At 36.4% G+C, this 20,313-nt stretch overlaps 3 protein-coding genes across 9 annotated transcripts in view; 1 reads left to right on the plus strand and 2 right to left on the minus strand.

Annotated features, from left to right (window-relative positions):
• The first annotated feature begins 538 nt into the window (after positions 1–538).
• Positions 539–5,552, plus strand: LAC1 (laccase 1). The gene is made up of 5 exons (XM_090009254.1): positions 539–655; positions 742–893; positions 1,821–2,062; positions 2,171–2,299; positions 4,362–5,552. Exons 1-5 carry the CDS (start codon positions 539–541, stop codon positions 5,474–5,476), a joined length of 1,755 nt encoding a protein of 584 aa, XP_089865380.1. The 3' UTR covers positions 5,477–5,552.
• A 130-nt stretch (positions 5,553–5,682) lies between these two features.
• On the minus strand, positions 5,683–15,035 carry LOC149833993 (uncharacterized). 7 transcript variants are annotated; one of them, XM_090009923.1, is made up of 7 exons: positions 14,861–14,997; positions 12,287–12,492; positions 11,663–11,736; positions 9,835–9,940; positions 8,316–8,858; positions 7,583–7,920; positions 5,683–6,020 (listed from the first exon to the last, which is right to left on the minus strand). In XM_090009923.1, exons 2-7 carry the CDS (start codon positions 12,441–12,443, stop codon positions 5,997–5,999), a joined length of 1,242 nt encoding a protein of 413 aa, XP_089866049.1. In that variant the 5' UTR covers positions 12,444–12,492; positions 14,861–14,997; the 3' UTR covers positions 5,683–5,996. The 7 variants fall into 7 exon arrangements, with proteins under 7 accessions (XP_089866049.1, XP_089866048.1, XP_089866046.1 ...); XM_090009922.1 differs by having other exon boundaries at positions 5,683–6,111; XM_090009920.1 differs by lacking the exon at positions 5,683–6,020 and adding an exon at positions 6,793–7,319 and having other exon boundaries at positions 12,290–12,492; positions 14,861–15,035.
• Positions 15,036–16,973: 1,938 nt separating this feature from the next.
• LOC149833994 (pfkB-like carbohydrate kinase family protein) overlaps positions 16,974–20,313 on the minus strand; it is a 36,241-nt gene continuing 32,901 nt past the window's right edge. The window contains exons 3-4 of the mRNA XM_090011157.1: positions 17,628–17,823; positions 16,974–17,507 (exon numbers count right to left, since the gene is read on the minus strand). Coding sequence (XP_089867283.1) covers positions 17,416–17,507; positions 17,628–17,823 — 288 coding nt within the window. The 3' untranslated portion in view covers positions 16,974–17,415. The remainder of the gene's footprint in view (positions 17,508–17,627; positions 17,824–20,313) is intronic.

The raw sequence follows: 20,313 nt of genomic DNA on the forward strand, positions 1-20,313 counted from the left end.
TTTTTATAGAAAAAGTAAAGAAATTCGCGTTCTCATGTCCTATTTAAAAAAAAATACAAATTTGCATATGGCTAAATAAATAAAAACATATGAAAGTAGAATTAAAGATACCAACTTTTGTAGCCAAGAGGGAACTTCTTAGGTGAGCTCGTCACATCCCCACCAACCACTGGGGCCTCAACACTCGCATCTAGCCCCTCCAATGTGAAAAAGGTAAAAAGAAAATAAAAGAAAAAGGGATCACACTATAAAATGCTACATGGAGGATCAGATGTGAAGGCTACATAGTCAGAGTTAAGGTATCTCAAACCAAGAAATCTTGGGCCTAATCCCATGCTTGCCTCCACAAAAGGTACATATACTTAAGGGATGCACATTGAATCAAGCAATCTATAAGAAACACTTGCTGCAGGCACAGGTGATCATATATATATATATATATATATATATATATATATATATATAGAAGCTCATTGCACACTCTTCTTTCCTCAAGAAACTGCACTCCAAGAGGAATTTCCAAAGTGCAAAATTGAACATGCTGCGGCACTGTGAGAATAGCAGAAGGCCCTGTCTTCTCCAATGCCTGTCATTCATGCTTTCTGCTTTACTACTATCAACATCTTCAGCACCTACAAGACAATTTAGTTTCAATGTGAGCATTGAGATACATGTTTCCTTGATTTGTCATTGGATGTATGCTGATCCTGCTTGGTTTCATTGGCTTCTGGAGTTTTGCAGGTTGAATGGAAGACCATCACCAGAGTTTGCCACACCAAGCCTCTTCTAACAGTCAATGGGAAGTACCCAGGTCCAACCATAGCTATCCAAGAGGGTGATGAGGTTGCAATCAAGGTGACAAATAGTGCAGCAGAGAACACAACCATCCATTGGTTAGTAAACCTCTTTTTTATCTGAATAAAAATTTGACAAGAAGTCATCGATACATTTGAGAAAAGTTACAGCAAGAAGACTCCGAAGATTAATTATATTGGCTGTTTTTGTTTAGAGGTGCCTCTAACTTTTGGTAATTGCACAGCGTGTTAGAAACAATAGAAGTTTTGTTTGTGAAGAAAGACCAAGTGCTGCTGCAAAATTTTTTACCTGCATAATATGGTGGGACCCACCTGACATGCTGAAAGTCGTTCATCTTTCAAATGTACATAATGTACCTGTTGATGTCTTTTCATTTTTTTTGCCTGAAAATGCATGCCACCTTTTGGTAAAATCCTTACCTTTTTGTTATAGGTAACATAGCATGTTAGAAACAATAGAAGTTTTGTTTGTGAAGAAAGACCAAGTGCTGCAAAATTTTTTACCTGCATAATATGGTGGGATCCACCTGGCATCCTGAGAGTCCTTCATCTTTCAAATGTACATATTGATGTCTTTTCATTTTTTTTTTGTTAGCATGAAAATGCATGACACCTTTTTGGTAAAATCCTTACCTTTTGTTATATGTAACATAGCGTGTCAGAAACAATAGAAGTTTTGTCTGTGAAGAAAGATAAGTGCTGCAAAATTTCAACAGCATGCTATGGAGGAACCCACCTGACAAGCTGAGGTTCATTAATCTTTGAAATGTAAATATTGATGCCATCTAATTTTCCATTAGAATGACACTTTTTGTTAAAATTCTTTATATGGCCATATTTTCATTACAAGTCAAGATATCTTCTTTTCAAATCTATATATCCTTAGACAAACCAAGTTGTGTGTGTCATTTTGTATTGTCATTATGCAGTTTAATATTTTCTTTTAACTATATGTAGAACTTCTTGATGATTTTTTTCTTTCTTTGCATGTCTTCTATTGCCTAGGCATGGAATCAGGCAATTCAGAACAAGTTGGGCAGATGGGCCTGCATATATAACCCAATGCCCCATTCAGGCAAATCACTCATACACATACAGATTCAAAGTGACAGACCAAAGGGGAACTCTTCTGTGGCATGCCCATCTTTCATGGCAAAGAGCATCAGTTTATGGGGCATTCATTATTTACCCAAAAGATCCATACCCATTCCCTGCTCATATTTTTAAAGATTTTTCAATTATCTTGGGTACAAAAAAAACTTGCTCTTCCTTCCTTCTCTTTTTTTCAACAGAGGGTTCTAGAAAATTTATTATCATGACTCTTCTTTCCTTCTTTTTCTCTTTTATTATTATAGGGGAATGGTGGAATGAGGATGTGGAGGCCATTGAAGCAGATACTTTGAAGTACGGGGGAGGTCCCAAAGTCTCTGATGCATACACCATCAATGGCTTACCAGGACCATCGCACCCTTGCTCTGGGAATGGTAATATTTGTTAAAGTTCATGGAAATCATGATGGGTGGATGGATTTAAAAGGAAAAAAAAACACAGTCAATGTTAACAACTAGGGCTGGGAAACGAACCGAGCAGCTCATGGCTCATCTCATTTAGCTCATCCCAAGATAGTTCGTATTCGGTTCGTTTAGATGGCGAGCCAATCTGAGCTAGTTCATTATAGATAGCCGAGTCAAGCACGAACAAGAAGTGCTCGTCTCAGCTTAACTTGTATAAGCTAGTTTAAGTAGCTTAAATAGAATTATGTATCACACATGTTAAAAGAAGCATAATAGCAAGACTGATTGGATGGATATACTTGCAACCACTGCCAAGTAAAGGTTGAATTCTTGCTATAGACCTTTTGATCCATAAACAAGATTTTTTTTACTTAAGCCCCTACAAGCTTGATTCCCTCGAACATTGAAGGATAAAAAACTTAAGAAACAAAAATCTGTTCTTTTTGAAAATCACTGCAACACTGCACTGTTATTGTTTCGATCTTCGGTTTGCTTGAGTAGTTCTACTTAAAGAGAAACATAACATGGATCGCATGATATGAATATATTTATCCTTCAATGAGTTCTTTACCATTTGTTTCCTTGCGAGAAAAGGGCAATCAAATTTGAATCTATAAATGATACCAGCTGTTCAAGAAGAATAAGAAAGTTATAATGAAGCACTAAATTAAGATGTTGAATGTTCCTCTCTCATTATCATGACAGCTGGCTGTAATCATAAACCAAGAGCTACTAAAGCCCTAGCCTTGTATTGGATCTCTTGACCAGCTCCAGCTGGCAACTAATGATTATATATATATATATATATATATATATATATAGAGAGAGAGAGAGAGAGAGAGAGAGAGAGAGAGAGTATACGGTGGTTCCTTAGATACCTTACGGTGGTACAAACTTGTTTGCATGGATCTAACCACCAATTGGTAAATCTAACGGTATATATGTATTTAGCATGATTCATTTAGTATATTAGAAGGTTTTATCATGTTTAATACACCATAAGATTCTATTTTTGAGATGCTGAAAATCAACAGCTAGCTCACAATTCATGAAAACAATGGCAGTTTAAAAATAATATAAAACAACATATCTAAGTCAACTTTTAACAAATGAAAATAATAAATAGTATATGTTAAGCATGATCCAATGGTTAGATTTTGTTTTTGGAGCTTAGAACTATATAAATCAAGTGTGCACCATTGTAAGCTATGGTGGACCATAGAAGCACCAATATATATATATATATATATAGAGAGAGAGAGAGAGAGAATTGAAATCCTAAGTTTTGGTGTGCCTCACGTCACTTTCACTTAATCTAACCATACATATATGTTGAGCACAGTTTGTTTGCTAAGAATCATATATACCTTGAATTGTGTTTCTTCAAAATAATGTCATCATTTTTTAAAGTTGTGAAATTTTGGTGCATTGTGGGCTGTTAATGTTTTTGCCGTCGAGAATCCTTCTTACACATCACAATGATTTTATCCAAAACAAAACGACCATTTAGATCACCTGTAGGGCTGTTTTGACCATTTGATCATTCAATTGGAAAATTTAGGGTAAGGCCATACTAGGGCACATTAATACTTTGGGCAAAGTTGGATGAAAATTAGACTTGCCCAGCGCGTGCCAAGTGTAGCATAAAAAGACCTTTTAGCGGTGGTCTTTGACAGCCTAAAGGTCCTTTTTTCTTTTAAGCAGGCGTGCCGGATGTAACGCCAAATTATTTGTGGTTCAACGTTACACCCTACTCTCTCTCTCTCTCTCTCTCTCTCTCTCTCTCTCTATATATATATATATATATATATATATATATATAGAGAGAGAGAGAGAGAGAGAGAGAGAGAGATGTTATTTTGACACCAACGTGGAATTATACGAAGAGTCCAAAGTCCATGCTCGGTAGGCCATGCATAATGGACAGATACATCACTGGGGTCCTGTTCACCATCTGTATCCAACTATTTTGAGCAATGATATAATCTCTTTCCAATCTCTTCTCAACCAAGCAATGCAATTTTCTGCACAGATACCTTCAACATAATTGTTGAACCAGGGAAGACATACCTGCTCCGAGTGATCAATGCTGCCCTCAACGACGAGCTCTTCTTTGCAGTTGCAGACCACACCCTCACAGTGGTTGAAGTCGACGCGTCGTACACAAAGCCATTCACCACAACTGCCATCATGGTAGCCCCTGGCCAAACCACAACCATCCTTCTCTCTACATTCACAACCAGCCCACATGATCAACAAGTATTTGCCATGGCAGCTAGGCCATATGCTTCTGCTCTTGTTCCATTTGACAACACTACAGCTATTGGTTTCATGCACTACACACAAAATGGAGCACCAATACCAACACCAACCTCACCAATGCTTGAAGTCAAACAACTTCCACAAATGAAAGACACGTCATTTGTTACCAACTTTTCTGATACTCTACGCAGCCTTGACTCCAAGCTTTACCCATGCAAGGTCCCTAAGAAGGTAGACATGCGTGTGTTTCTAGCCATTAGCCTTAACCTTCAAGACTGCCAGGCAAACTGGACATGCAAAGGTATGAACGGTAGGAGATTCTCTGCATCCATCAACAACCAGTCCTTTGTTGTTCAATCTACCTCGCTTTCGATACTCGAGGCCTACTATCGAAACGCATCAGGTGTTTTCACCACTGATTTTCCTAAGAACCCTCCGCACCCTTATGACTACACGGGGCTAAACTTGGCTGGAACTACCAATATGAATTCGGAGACCGGGAGCAAGCTTATTCTGGTTCCTTATGGTGCATGTGTGGAGGTGGTGCTGCAGGATACAAGTTTCATAAATGCAGAGAACCATCCCATTCATATTCATGGACATAATTTTTTCATTGTTGCATGTGGATTCGGAAACTTTGATCCTGCATTGAACCAGGAGAGTAGTTATAACCTTGTTGATCCACCAGAGAGGAATACGGTGGCGGTGCCAAGCGGTGGATGGGCAATACTGAGGTTCAAGGCTGACAATCCAGGCGTTTGGTTTGTGCATTGTCACTTGGAGATACACACAACATGGGGACTTGCCATGGGTTTCATTGTGGAAAATGGACCAACTCCCTCTCAATCTATTTTACCACCTCCAGTTGATCTTCCTCAATGCTGATGATGATTATCGACAGAATCAAGCCGTGCCTTATCAATTGCTCCAATTTTTATAGCCCAGGAATGAAGGATCTAAGTTATTCGAGATCAGCTTGGCATTGCAATTTCATCACGCTTTTTTTTAATCTTTCCATACTGTGTTTTAATGTTCATAAATAGCACACCTGATATTATGAGATATTAAACTGGAAAAGGATACGGTGTAAGTTTCGCTAAACAAATTAATGCTTGTATAAGTTTGGGTACACAAATTTCTAGCAAAAAGCACAGGCCTTTTACAACTCTCAAGGCAGATTCGGTTCCAGTAAAGTACATCAAAGTTAAAAGGCTTCCTTGGTCTAATAGCAATGCAGTTGAGAAGCACTGAAAGGGAAAGCAAAGAAAAAAGCTTTTGCACCAGAAAGATGTGGATTTTTTAATGGCAGCAAAGCCAAAGCAGAGGGAATTACTGTAGCCTCACATTTAAATGAATGTGCTACCATGCAATATGCATTTGTGCTATGGATGCATATTTCACATCTTTATTGTGATTCTCCGATAAATTCCTGCACATAAGACAGAACATCATGCACTGAACCAACACGCTATCTATAACTCCCTGAAGTTTGAAGGATCATGCCACCCGTACACAGTTAACTGGATGAAACAAAACATTAAATATATCATATACAAGTCCTTATGAATCAGAGATGCAATATCAGTCAACCAACACGCTATCTATAACTCATGCACTGAACCAACACGCTATCTATAACTCCCTGAAGTTTGAAGGATCATGACACCCGTACACAGTTAACTGGATGAAACAAAACATTAAATATATCATATACAAGTCCTTATGAATCAGAGATGCAATATCAGTCAACCCCAGTGGATGAAAAACCAAAAATATTGTCGGTCTTTCTGTACACAAGTGGCTATTTAAAACATTTTATTACAAAATATACAGAATAAATCAACAAGACTGACATGACCAAACTATGCATAGAAGATGCAGTTTAAAGCATAAAAGAAGGTCAACAGAACAAAAAGAAAAAGGGAAGGCCATAAACTCGTTTAGCTGCAGAGGCACATTGGTTGTAACAGCAACACTAGGTCGAATAGGCCTCTTAGGACAAGCAGTTACAAACAATAAATTTCTTTAGTAACTTGCCCTACCGAACATTTTACATGTCTCGAGAATAGTTGCCTAAACAAGAAAACATTCTACGAAGGAAATGTAATACCGTTCAGGTAAAATTTGGACATAAAATTGATAAAATCGATATCAAGGTGGTCAAAGGCCACAAATGAATGACATATTTACAAACAGGAGCATGAGAGCAAGCAACTAACTTTATTACTATCAAAATCTTTCATTTACACACAACCTTAGCCACAACATGCCTTTTCTACTGCACACCATAAACTACAACCTACTGCCAACGATTTTAGCAACCAAATTGCCAAGTCTGTTTATTGCATGGGAACTTCCAGAATAAATCTTTGGAGTTGACTGGATGCTGGGAGGAAGAGAAATAGGACAGGTAAGCTGCTTTTGGTGATGGCTTGTCAATAACAATAATACTGGTTAACAAACTTATTGTGTAACTTATTTCTGGGATTGCCAGGATCAGAAGGGTGTATGAGAAAGACAGGTTGGTAGCAAACAGTGAAAAATAGAAGCTAAAATGGGATAAGGATCATCAGTCTTTAGCACTGAACCGCTTTGCAATGATAGGACGGACATCATCAGCAGAGGCAAGTGTCTCAAGGAAGGGAAGTATGGAAAGTAGCGCAGAATCTGTTGGGTCATCAAACCAGCTCTGAATAGGAATTCCATTATTGACTTGCAACTGGAAGACCTGAAAACATTAAGAGGAAGTATAATGTTGACAAGTTCATGGAAGAATAAAAAAATAAAAGAAAGTCATAGCTATGTAAAGTTACTGGCTTATAAACATTTCTCCAAACTAATTAACCACACAATATAAATGCCAACACAATTACACATAACACCTATTTTCTTGGATGCATATAAGTGCATGCATGTCGGTGACTCAAACAACTGTCAGAAGACCAAGAGGTAAAATTCAAGACTAGCTGCAAGAACAGGGAAAAAACAAACCTGTGGAGTGTTATCAATAATGACAACTTTTGCCAGGTCACGTCCTAAAACTGTTAGGTCTTTCATATAACTGCCATCTGAAAATATACAAGATTCCCGGTAAACACGCTGAGAAATTATCTTTTGGTCGGGGTCCAATATATTCAGAAGCTGCTCGGCATATATGCTCTGACTAGCTGTGAAAATAATGATTTCAAACATCTCCGCTACACTATCAAAGAATGTGCGGAGGTGGGGCCTCTGGCGAACATAGACTGTGTACTCTTTCATGTTGAAATATACAGGAAAGGAAAAGTCTGCATCAGGGCAATGCTCCAGGGAAGAGTGGACTAGTGTCTCTGGAGCAAAAAAAGACCATTACTTAGTGACAAGCATTCACGACTTCATATCCCATAAGAAAAACCTAGCGTGCGTTAAAGCTAAAAAGAGAAAAATATTGATGAAGCATAACACCAGTAATATATGCAGGCAAAAGCTTTGACTAATTTTACAGATCTTATATACAATGACTTCAGCCATCAGCTGCCTAACCCCTCAATTCACTCTTTAAAACATCACACAAATTTTGCAGACTTCTCATAGTCTCACAACTCTCACATGAATAAAGCAGTCAACTTCAAATAAGTACAAAATAATTCCACCGATGTAAGCAAATCTGTAATCATTAGAGTACATTGCAGAAGAGGAATTTCAGGAAACTTAAGAGATTGAAAGAAGATTATAGCTTCCTTACCATCCAAATCAAGAACTAGAGTTATAGGCTTCCTTTTCCGTGTGTGCTTTGGTAATGTTATTGGTAAATAAGAAGGAACTGCCTCAGAGAGGTCTGAAAAATTCCCAATAAATAGCTGTGGATCAAAATATTCCATATCATCAAGAATCTCATAACTGTTGTTGAAACCCTGCTGAGATGATTTGGCCTGATGAATTGCCAAAAATAAGCATGCATCGTCAGAGTTCAATAAAGCTTCTTCAACAGATTCTGCATCATCATTGTTGTTAGTTTTTGCAATCTCTTCCAAGAAAGGGAGTATCATGCATTGCTCAGATATATCAAACATCATCTCTGGATGGACATACTCATAGTCAATGCCAGAATTAGAACTAAGGGACTCATCCAGCCCAACATCTCCCTCAGCAGATGAACTAGCAAGGCTTGCATCAGTAACATGGAAGCTTTCCAAATTGCAATTCCTTTCATCACATGGACTGTTACTGCTATCATCGCTATCTTCAGAAATTAAATCTGGTACAGCAAGATTCTCACAGTCTTGAACTGCCAAAATAAAAATTATATAATTCAATACACCTATAAGTGTTAAGAAATCATATAAATGTCTATTAAGTATAAAGAGATAAAAATAGGTAACAGAAAGCAGCACATGACACAGATGCCTGGATGCCAAGTATGTTACTCCAGTAAATGAGCAGATTATGATGAAGTGATTGCTCTCTGACATGTTCAATAATATTTTTAAGAAAAAGAACACGAGTAAATCCAAATAATCTCCTTTTATATTTTTATAGCAAATTTGTCTTCATTTTTAAGTATTTTTTAGTTGATTGTATAAAAAACAATTGTCAGAGCAAACCAATCTTCAACAATGAATATGGCATATTTAGCCCACTAAACCTTTAATCGAAATCTAAATGAAAAGGCTACCCATAAAAATTTTAAGGAACCTAGAATGAAGCATGTGAAGATTTTGGCTGCTATGCCATTTTTCCTGAATAAACTGAAGTGATTTATTTCCTCTTTACTGATTACAACAGTTCCAAATACTTTCCTTAACTAGGCAGAGTTTCGGGAGGGATGTGACGGGCGCAGTAGTTACCCAACTATGGTCAATGAACAGGCGTGACTAAAATAATGCTGAAAAAAATGGGTATGTGTTGCACAAATGGGTTAAAGCTCCTTGGTCATTTCTTTACATGGAGGGGGAGACTGATACTTCAAGAACAGGGCCTCCACCCTCGAATCTGGGACTCAAGATGGTTGTAGGGATTGTTTACTTGGCTTGTAACAACCAAAAAATTATATAACTTAAAATAAACCACAGATAGAGATTGAAACGCACCATCTTCTTTCAATAGCACCTCCAAACGCATCCCCAAACCACCTCCACCTCTCCCTCCCCCCAACCCAACAAAAAAAAGAAGGAAAAAAAGGGGGAACAACAGAACGGAAAAGAAAAGGTAAAATGAAGAATAATGCAAGATCAACAACCAATGGGTTCAGATCATCATCATACCTGCACCACAACTATAAATTAGCTGTTGCCATTGACATTCTTTGGGCTCTAATGGAGGAGAGAAGATTGTCTCTGATAAATATGAAGATGTGGCCAGTGGTACCACCTGCAAGGCAGACATTTACAAAATGAAACATCAAGAACAAGCTCCTTCCTAACATAAAATTACAGCAGACAAAAATTAAATGAAGATACAGATTAAAAAGAGAACTTCACCCAAACTGTCAGACAAGAATATGCAAGTTCTCTCCAACTAGTTCAAATAATATGAAAAACATAACACAAAAAAGATTTCCACTAAGCTTAACATTAAGGGGTCCCAGTCCACTACTCATCATTTAGTATACATAACCATGAGAGGCAGACCCAAGTCCAACAGTTAATCAAGTTACATAAAATTCTGAAGCAAATTCAAACAGAGTGATATGATCAACAACAACCACATCAAAACATTAATATGCAATATCCAATTTAATAAAGCCAATAGACTGAAACCTTAAGGTTTGATGATATATACTCGTTGGACAAATGGACCAATAAAAGGGAAAGAAATGTATTATTAAACATTTCCACCAATTAGCATTTTGATATGATTCCACCTTTTTTGGCAGCAGTAGTGAAGCTTAACGTTCTGTAGAAGAATGCCTTCTAAACCACAACTCGAAATCAGGAAAATCTAATGAAGAATTTTTTTAGGTTTGAGCCCTTTTCTTATTGAATGCAAAACAAGCTTCCATGAAACAGAAGAATGAGTGATGAGAAGTCACCCTTGGAATTTTTTTTCAAAAAGTTTTTTTCTCAGGAAAATATTGGAAGTTTTAAAATTTGAAAAAATATAAAGAATAATAAAAAAAGATAAGAAATAATAGGTGGTATAATATTTTTCTTGCAAGAATATAAAGAAACAATTAGAACAGTTTTCTAAAATATAAAAGAAACAAAAAAAGATACTTAAAATAAATAAATAAATTATGTTTTTGAAAATCTCAAGAATATCTCAAGAATATCTCAAGAAAATATTGTGATATTTTATGTTCTGGTGATATTTTATGTTCTGGTGATATTTTGAAAATCTTGAGAAAATATCGGCTAACCTTGAAATACCAATAATACTGTGATATTTTCAAAACATCAGCGATATTGGTGACTATGATAGAAAATGATCCTGTTATGGGACTTGGAAACCCATGATTCATAGTACGTGAACCTGATGATTATATTAGGAATGCACTTGGTCAGGTGTAGATTGGGCCTAGATGGGTGTAAGCTGGATCTAACTGAAAAGCAAGCAGGTCCAAGCAAAAATCAAGTGGATCTAGGTCATAGTAGCTCATGTTGGTTAGCATCATCTACATCTGGGTTGAGTCAGAATTTGCTTAGTTCTATCTGTTGGGTTAAGGTGTGTCCAAGTCTGATCCACGTTAGACTTTAGAGTGTCCAATTCTGATTCCAACTGGACTATTCAATGCAACTTCACCTAGCTCTTCCAGCAACCAGTTTAAGGTGAAATGAGCTAACATGCAGCTATTATTTCTTTTGGAAACTATGTTTATAGCTTTGACAGCCTCATTATTCTACTAATCATGATCAGGTCCAACTCAATATCTGGAATTTCCAGCATTCACATCACCATCTAGTAAAGATGGTATAACTTTCATAAGAATACTTGCACAGGCAAGGATCAGCAAAGCATACAGAATAGAAGAGAGCATATGAAAAAGCATACAAGAAAAATTAAAAATTTAATTGTCCATGCTAATATTTTTAATGCCCATCCTAACATAAGGTTCAAATAACAATTACAGAAAAATTTTAATCAGACACTCACATTAGCAAATGTGTCTGCATGGTCACCAACGTTAGCATGTTCACTGCTATTGCAAGAAGTTGAAATGCATGGGTCTGCAGTAAAACACATTATTAAAAGGTAAGAAATTTGTCAAAATTTCCTCATAATCAGAACTCATTAAGTGCCAGCCATTCTCTTTTTTTTCTGAAGCAATTATGAAGATATGAATTATAAGCAAAAGATTATTTGGTAAGTTGACATCAGCATGTTCACTCTAATGACGAGAAGCTGGAAGGCTTGGAAATGGAAGTAAGCAAATTATTAAATGGTAAGAAATTTTTCAGAGTTGCGTCATATTCAGGACTACTTAAGTACCAGACATTCTTTTTTTATGACGCAATTATGAAAATACTAAAAAAAAAATGGTAAGAATGTACATATTGTTCTTCACAGTTCACATTCATAATTTTTAAATAAAAGAAAATTGATCCTTATATCCAAAATATAATAAAAAAGCCCCAACAAAGGAACATTTACTGGTCTGGAATTAAAGGAGAGAACAGAAACATTTTTCACAAATCTCCATGAAACTGATACGACCTTCTTGAAGAGTATTATACTTATCAAGAACTGTATCCAACTACAGAAAATACAGCTGCTTACCACCTTGATTTCTTTCAATTGAAGAAGCCTCCAGTTCTATAGCTTGATGATGTAATTTAGGTTGACATCGAGAATCTTTGGCAATTTTATTGGATTGGCAGCATGCTTGGAGACCAATCCCCTTTCTTTTTGAGCTGTTGAATAGTTTACTCTTCATTTGTGTTACTCTTCATATGTTGGCACTCTTAAGTTCAGGCAGCAACTTCCTAATCAAAGAATTCCACTGGAAGGATCAAGATGTTTCCAGATTTATCTAAATTCAGAAATGACATATCATACTAATGTTATTTAAGATTCTGCAAATATTGCTAAACTCAGGTTGAGGGAAGCCAATAACCCATAAAAACCAAAGAAGCAATAAAAATATGTGAAGATAGTGAATGACTTACATTTAGAAATACATATTCGTACAGACATAACATACTTCCATAGTCTCAAATATCAGCCTTGCAATTATATCAACCAGGATTCTCATTTATCAGAATAATTTAAAAGCAACAAGTGTTCTGGGTCTATGGAAATTTTTGAAAATTTTAAGCAAAAAAATAAAGATTTGATTTAACAAAAAAAAAGAATTATTGAAAATGAAATTTCCGTGATAATATTGCAACAATAATGTGACATACACATTTTGGAGTTTTTTTAAATTTATCATGATAGCTTAAGGCTAACATTCTTGAATAAGAGCCTTTAAAAATGCAATAAACTAAAAAAAAAATCAGTATTTGTGATTATTGTACTCCATATTAGAATGAAAGGCTGTACGGAATGAAGAAATGAAAAAGCAAAAGGTCTAAACTCTAAAGTATAACAATGACATTGACATAGGAGATTTATCCAAAAGAGTCATGCAATTCTATCAAAAGTTGTGGATGGTACATATACACCTGACCATATGGTGGTTGCAATTGTGATAATATCAGTGATTTAAGGTCAGCCTATATTATCAGCAATATATCATGATATTTTCAAAATATCACCAAAACTCAAAATGTCACAATAATATCATGATATTTTTGGCAAAAAACTCATTTTTTTATATTTTAAGCTTACATTTTCTATTTTTTGTTTCTTTTATATTTTAAAACCTTTTAAAACTTGTTTCTTTATATTTTTGCAAGAAAATAATGCAAGACTTATTATTTTCTTATCTTTTTATTATTATTTATATTTTTCAAATTTTAAAGTCCTGAGATTTTCCCAAGAAAACCCAACTCTTGAAAATTTCTCTGAGAAAAACCCTTGGCAAGAAATCACCTTGAACGATGCAGGTGACTATGATTGGAACAATCATAATATTAAAGAAGATGCAATTATAAGGCAGACATCTTTGCGATTCAAAATAAATAATTGTGCAACCAATTACAGCCAATAGATCCTATAAAATATTGAGAGAGAGAGGGAGCATTTTGAGGCAGATAACACTCATGCTGAATATATTCTATCATTATTAGGCAATGTTTTGAAATCAAGCTAATAAAATTCTATCATGCTATCTAATATCTAGTACTCTTTTGCAGTTTCATTGTTAAAGTGTCATTAAAATGCTTGGCATCCATAAGCCAAAGCATGATAGAATGTCCATTCCAAGAAATAAAAGTTATGACACCAAATCTAACAAGCAGATAAACCATATTCACTGAGTAAATTTCAGGGATATAGTGGTTCTTTAAAACAGGTTTAACTAGCAAATAATACTCTGAGAACAGCTTTCCAAAGAAATCATTTCATCTTTTAATTATTAATACAGAACCCCACTTGTCTTTCTTGCTTCTTGATTGTTTCCCTTGTTCTTTTTTATGGTTTTTTTAAATAAATCCAAAGCTTTCACTATGGTCTCCGTCCTTCTTGCCAATGATAAACCAGTGCCAGTTTTGTCCTACCAGCAGCTACCTCGTACCTATGCTTCAGAACTACATGACGATAACTTTCCTTCATATATCAAAGGGAAAGAGGGAAAAAATAAGAGAAGCACAATTCGATACTTTAAATTCTCGAAACCACCCTTCTGTCCCTCAGGCCGATTTCCAGCCATCAAACCAAACCTAATCTCCACTCCATGAGAGCCAATTTGGGTTTCAATCTCGCTTGCAAACATGTGATTTTAGTGAAACCACAAAAGTGATATCGAATTTGATCCCTCCACTCCACACAGTTGAAAAATCCAACTTCGACTCTTAAACACACAAACCCACATCCCAAAATCTTCACAACCCACAATCCCACCCACCCTTCATCACCACTCCCCACACCCTCACAAACCCAAACCCCAACGTCCAAAACCAAACAAAAAACCCACTAAAATCACAAAAAATCCAAACACCCCAAAAAGCCAACAGCCTTCATCAAGAGGCCAAAGTAACCAATCCACCGGAAAACAATTCTTCCACACCCAAAAAAACAACTAAAAACGAAAAGAAAAGAACCAGCATTCATCAAAGATAAAGCCAACAACAGATTACAGAAGAAAACCCCTAAACCCACAAAACCCAAAAAAATCTCGATCACAGAAGCAATAAAAGGATCAGTCTAGAAAACCCAACAAAGAATGAAACAGGGAAACAGCAATCAAACCTCAGAATTTCCGAAGAAGAGGGGATTGGTGCTCTGATTTTTGCTCGAACTCAAATCTTTTTCGAATCCCCGAAGACGAAGGGAGGGCAATAAAGTTGGCTCTCCCCCCGAACTCGAAGATTCTCTCTCTCTCTCTCTCTTCGTTTTCTCTCTCTAAAAGGAATCTTGTTTGGCAATACTTGCCAACGTTTGGACGGCTCTCTGTAACCTCATCGACGGTCAGGATCCAATATCTCCACCCACCGTTTGCCCAGCAGGGTATTGACACGTATTTTCGTAGAAGCACACGTCAGCTGGTGCATCTCTTGGGAGCAAGGGTCAGATGCTCTGGTACACGTGGCAGACAGGGATTGAAGGATGTTGGCATGTCGGCACACATTGGCTTGCCCTCTCTCTCTGGGTTGGGTTCGGGTGGAAAACGTCAGATATGGATCTGGATCCGATCTTGATAACTTTACTGGTCCAGGTAAGGGCCTGATTGGACTTGGATAAGGCAGGTAGAGATCAGGTGGTGGTTCGGATGCATAAGAACCATATCCAGCTTTATCAGATCAACCAAATGCCTTAAAAGAATTTTTATCCGTAAAATTGGACGGGATACTGAAGCACCCAAACCGGATCTTCTCCAACTAGCACTTGGATAATGCAGGTCATCTAGTGAGCTTATGGGATCTTTTATGATTGAGTCCAAGTCAGATGAAATCTACATGAAAAAAAACCCCCAAGATCAGAGACCTAGATGTGCTGGCTCTACCTGCCATACTTATGGTCGCTGTTGTGGCAGCATAAAACTCCTTAGGCTTACCTCTTACCCTCAGGGAGTCGCCACGCTTCGGCTTGCACAAGGGACACCCATGTGATTTGAACCTAGACCACCTGCCTAGCGGCCTAGGCCCCATCCCACTATGCCAAACCCCTTTGAGGCTCTGTAAGCTGTGGGGCCTAATAGCAGATATGTGGAGCTTAGGCGCAGGTGCAGTGGCACACTTAATGTATGCAATGTGATTACACCTGATCCAGATTTCTTTATCCTTCCAACTTATAAGATGAAGAACCATCCAGTTCAGCTAGCTGATATGCCAAAAAATTGTGACCTGTGTTTGTGATTCTACTCTTTGCACCTCTTTTTTTGCCCTTTTGCCTAAAGTAGATGACACAAGTAAAATCTAGAGATAGCATATTGATTTTATGAGCATCTATCTGTTAGACCTTCAAATCACACGTTCTTTGACTCTTGGACTCCAAATACCATTAATGATATGTTCAACCATGGTAGTTCTTATCATAGTTAATTGATCACCAGTTATCTAATGGTGGTTTCTTATGAATAAAATCAGTCAACCTCAACGTGTTAATTCATTGCTACTAATCATAATGAGTTCACAAAATAAATCACTCATTTTTATCTACCATTAGGTGAGGCAACATTTTTTCAATTAAATTGCGATCACCTCATAGCCAAAGGCTAGTTGCATATCATGAGCAAGTTGGCCCGTGAATCGACTGTTGGAATTAAACTGAAAGAGTGAAGGAACCAAACTAATCAAACACAAGGTGATTACTTTTATGGGAACTTTTCTTCACAACAGCACAAATGTGCAAAATAATTTTCTTGTGTTTCACAGGCAATCATTTTCATTTCATATTTTGCTGATATTTGTTCCGTCTACTTTTCCGTGACATAATTGAATTAATCCTCTTTAACCTTTGAGCATCACATCTGTCATTTAATACTTTAACCCTTGTTGATGATGCTATAATTTTCCCTTTTTTTGCATTTTAATTCCCATTTCGATTCACACCTTTATTATTGGCATCTCATTTGAAGTTCAAAGTGATGGTCCTCGTGGATAATCGTAATAACATCCATACTAGAAAAACCATCACCTCCGCACATCTCACCCATTTTGGTACTTCTCTTTAAGTTTAGGTAAATTAAAAAATAAAACAATCCTATGAAATGCATTTCTTTTTAACATGAATCCGGTTGGTACTTGATAGAGGGCCAAATGGGTTGGATCAACAGGCCCAAGACCAAACCAGACATCTAACCACGGCCGAACCCGGTTTAATATGGATCCAGGTCTTATAGGGTTGGAGTGCACAAATAACCTTTTTCTTCAACAACTTTTAACAAGTTATATTTACTGATCTTGAAACGTACACCTGCACCAAAGACAAACAATTCAGTAGATTTCTCAAATTACTTCGTCTTGAGGGAGATAAAGTCCAGGATTCTCATGAGGATCTCTCTCTCTCTCTCTCTCTCTCTCTCTCTCTCTCTCTCTCTCTCTCTCTCTGACCTTGGACCAAACCTGGCAGCCTCTGCAATCTGAGTGATCAAACAGGCTTGAAGCCTACAAATTTTGCATTGTTGACACATGACCATGCACGTAATTGCTGAAGTTATCGTGGAACATTAAGAAACAAGGAAAACTCTCATCTGTGAACTATGAACACTTGATTTGCTCAGCAATTTTTATTTTCAACTAGCGTCAGAAGATGGAGCACAAGAAGCAGTACGGTCCTTGTCCAGATGGATAAGAATCTCATCTTCAGAGGGAATCAAGAAGCTCCAATACTGCCTTTCTATCTGGCATGCTTGGGATGGCTCCTTTCACTTGCACACAGAGAGATGCGGCTGCAGCTGCCATAACAAAAAAAAAAGAAGTCTTTAAAACACGTTGGAGAATAGAAATGTAGCCAGAACAATTGAACAAAACCAATGGAAACAGTTGATGCACTCAATAAAACCATAGTGATATACCTGCAAATTTCATGCATTCCGTGTACGTCTTCCCCTCAACAAGAGCCACTGCAAAAGCAGCAGTAAAAGTATCTCCAGCTCCTGTTGTATCAAGAACTTTTGGTGCAGCAACAATGGGCTGCCTAATTGGCTCCTTCCCTTTTATAAACAATGCTGATCCCTTTGCACCAAGTTTCACCAACACTTTGTTCACACCCTGAAATTTTTGGGACAGAGATAATCATGTTCTAGTTTGCATATGCACTTTTCCTAGTTAACTTTTGGAGGGATACCATGGCAAGAGTTATACAAAGGTATTCATTTGGAAATCTCAGGCCTCATTATCCCTTTGAATTTTATTCTAACAAGTATCAAAGATTGGCCTGTGAGACCCAAATGGTCTTCTCAGGTTCCTAGTTCGCTTGTTTTCAGTAATGAATGTAAGATCCCACTTCCGATTGTTGCACTAATTTGCTACTAATTATATAACAAGAACCTAATCTACCAAACACTCAGTCCATATGGCTAACCTCAGCCCTTGCTACCAAGCAAGCTCTTAATATGGAGGAAATTTTAAAAAAAAAATGAAGTTTTAATAGTATCTTCTCTCTAAAGTAGTGTTGGGATGAACCAGCTTATTCAGAATCTGACAAAAGCCAAAGCATTGAATCCGGTTCCACAATGCAATGTCCCAACTTATCCCAATTTTCAGGATAAGTGGGTGCATCTAACGAACCTCTCAAGTATATGAAATGATCAACCAAAGAGGAAAAGGAGAAAGAAGGAAGACATTTTGAACAAAAATGAAAGGTAAAAATGAATTAAAAGGGAAGTATTAAACGAGTTCTTTTTTAACATAAAAGGAATATTTTTTTCTTGATCGCTAAAAATATGTTGGTGCTTGTCTAGAGGGAAATTTCTCAGTAGATCGAAGTTTCTCCAGATTATGTTCCACATGAATGTAATCTAAGTGTAGACCATCAGTTCTTGTTATAAGGTCATATCACCATGTTCTCGGTGTTTATGTTCCTATCAGTGACATCATAATAAAATATATACTGGTTTTGAATATTTTGCATGGATACATTGTCCCTGTTAAGTTATATGTATAATTCCATATATAGTTATATATATTCAAGATCTATGTATATATAACTATAATTAATAATGTAATTTAGGTTGCCCATCAGGGGCATTTTGGTCATTTTGTACATGTTAGAAAATAAGTTTTTTTTATTCTTCTTTTAATTTTTTGTATTTTATCTCTTTGTGTAAGGACATTCTTGTAAAATGCCTCTTTATAGTCATTGAGAGTACTCCCAACGACTATTTAGAAGCTCCCTTTTGGCCTCTTTTTGTTTATAAATAAGAGATTAAGGCCCTTGTATTAGTAAGCTTCTTTGAAGCTTCTTTCATGAATAAATTCATTATTTTTAAATGTTGTCTCTCTTTTGATACTGTATGCACTTCTGTTCTTGTGTAAGCCTTAGTGCTTTTTTGGATTGTCCCATAGTGGACTTGTGCATGTGCAATTTGTGATTGCGTTCTTCGTAAGCCCTTAGTGGTTTTTATGCTTTGGATCATTTGTGGGTGATTTGTGTCTCTTGAGTGAGGTGTGTGAAGACTCCTTGTTTTATTACATGGTATAAAAGTGAGGATGTTCTTAGAGCTTTGAAGTGTGATCATCACGTGATCATGGTACCCGTGTAATCGTGGTGATTGTGGTGCCCAAGAGGTTGTGTTGTCTACATTTTTCTCTCTCTCTTATAATCTTTCAAGTTAAATAGAGCTATATGATGGGGGTTTCAGCGTATATTCTAAAATCCTTATATATATGACTATTTTTTAGTTCTCTATCTTTAAAAAGGTATTTATATATTTTTGAAAAAATTGTTTGAAATATTATAGCTATTTCTTAATCATGTAAAATGCGTTTTCTTTAAAAATTAAATTGGAACTACAGTTTGTGTTTTGATATTAACTTATAAGTAGCATATTGTTGAGCTCTTTATGATAAATCCTCCCTTTTTTACTTTTCTACAAAAATATATATTTTCTATGCTCGTGTATATCCATTAGTAAATTTGTGTTTGTGTTCATTCAAAGTACATATATTTTTGAAAAATTTTGAACACTTTTATGATTACTGGTAATTTCATGCATATGTCAAGGCATGTTCTTTGAAATCTATGTAGAGTTTTTTTAAAATAAGTTAATACTTCTTGCATGTGTTATGATCAATAAAATCAATATTTTTTATCTCTTGTTCTTGTACCCCTTTAGTGGGTGTTTGTGAGTGAACCATGTTGTGGTTCTTTGACTATTCTTTTTGGTATTTTAGTGAAACTTTTTGAGTGTCCATTGTTGGTGACTTAGTGTGAGCCCATTTTGTGGCTTATGAATGTTTTTTTGATACTTTGGTGGAACTCGTTGAGTATCCACTTTGTTGTTTTGGTAAATATCTTTTGAAGGACCTTGTTTCCATTAATTGGTGTGCCCTAATGGACACTTGTGCATGTCCACTTGGATCTTTAATGAACACTAATTTTCTTGATTAACGGTTCTTGTCATTTATAAAATATTAAATATTATAGTGAATTTTATGTGGCCTTAAAATTATTAGATTATTGGATATGCATGAATTTTAATCTCTTTGAGAGTATCCATGTTAATTGTGCTTGGGTATGCTCTTGGTCTTGTGTATGGT

Source organism: Nuphar pumila, chromosome 6, assembly GCF_984573655.1.
Source record: "Nuphar pumila chromosome 6, dmNupPumi1.hap1.1, whole genome shotgun sequence".
NCBI lineage: Eukaryota > Viridiplantae > Streptophyta > Magnoliopsida > Nymphaeales > Nymphaeaceae > Nuphar > Nuphar pumila.

Coding starts and splice junctions, on each gene's coding strand:
- LAC1 (XM_090009254.1), top strand. CDS start 539: ATGCTGCGGCACTGTGAGAATAGCAGAAGGCCCTGTCTTCTCCAATGC. Junction 894..1,820: donor GAGAACACAACCATCCATTG/GTTAGTAAACCT, acceptor TCTATTGCCTAG/GCATGGAATCAGGCAATTCA. Junction 2,063..2,170: donor AGATTTTTCAATTATCTTGG/GTACAAAAAAAA, acceptor TTATTATTATAG/GGGAATGGTGGAATGAGGAT.
- LOC149833993 (XM_090009917.1), bottom strand. CDS start 12,443: ATGAAGAGTAAACTATTCAACAGCTCAAAAAGAAAGGGGATTGGTCTC. Junction 7,921..8,315: donor TCTAGTTCTTGATTTGGATG/GTAAGGAAGCTA, acceptor TTTTTGCTCCAG/AGACACTAGTCCACTCTTCC. Junction 7,320..7,582: donor TTATTGATAACACTCCACAG/GTTTGTTTTTTC, acceptor TAATGTTTTCAG/GTCTTCCAGTTGCAAGTCAA.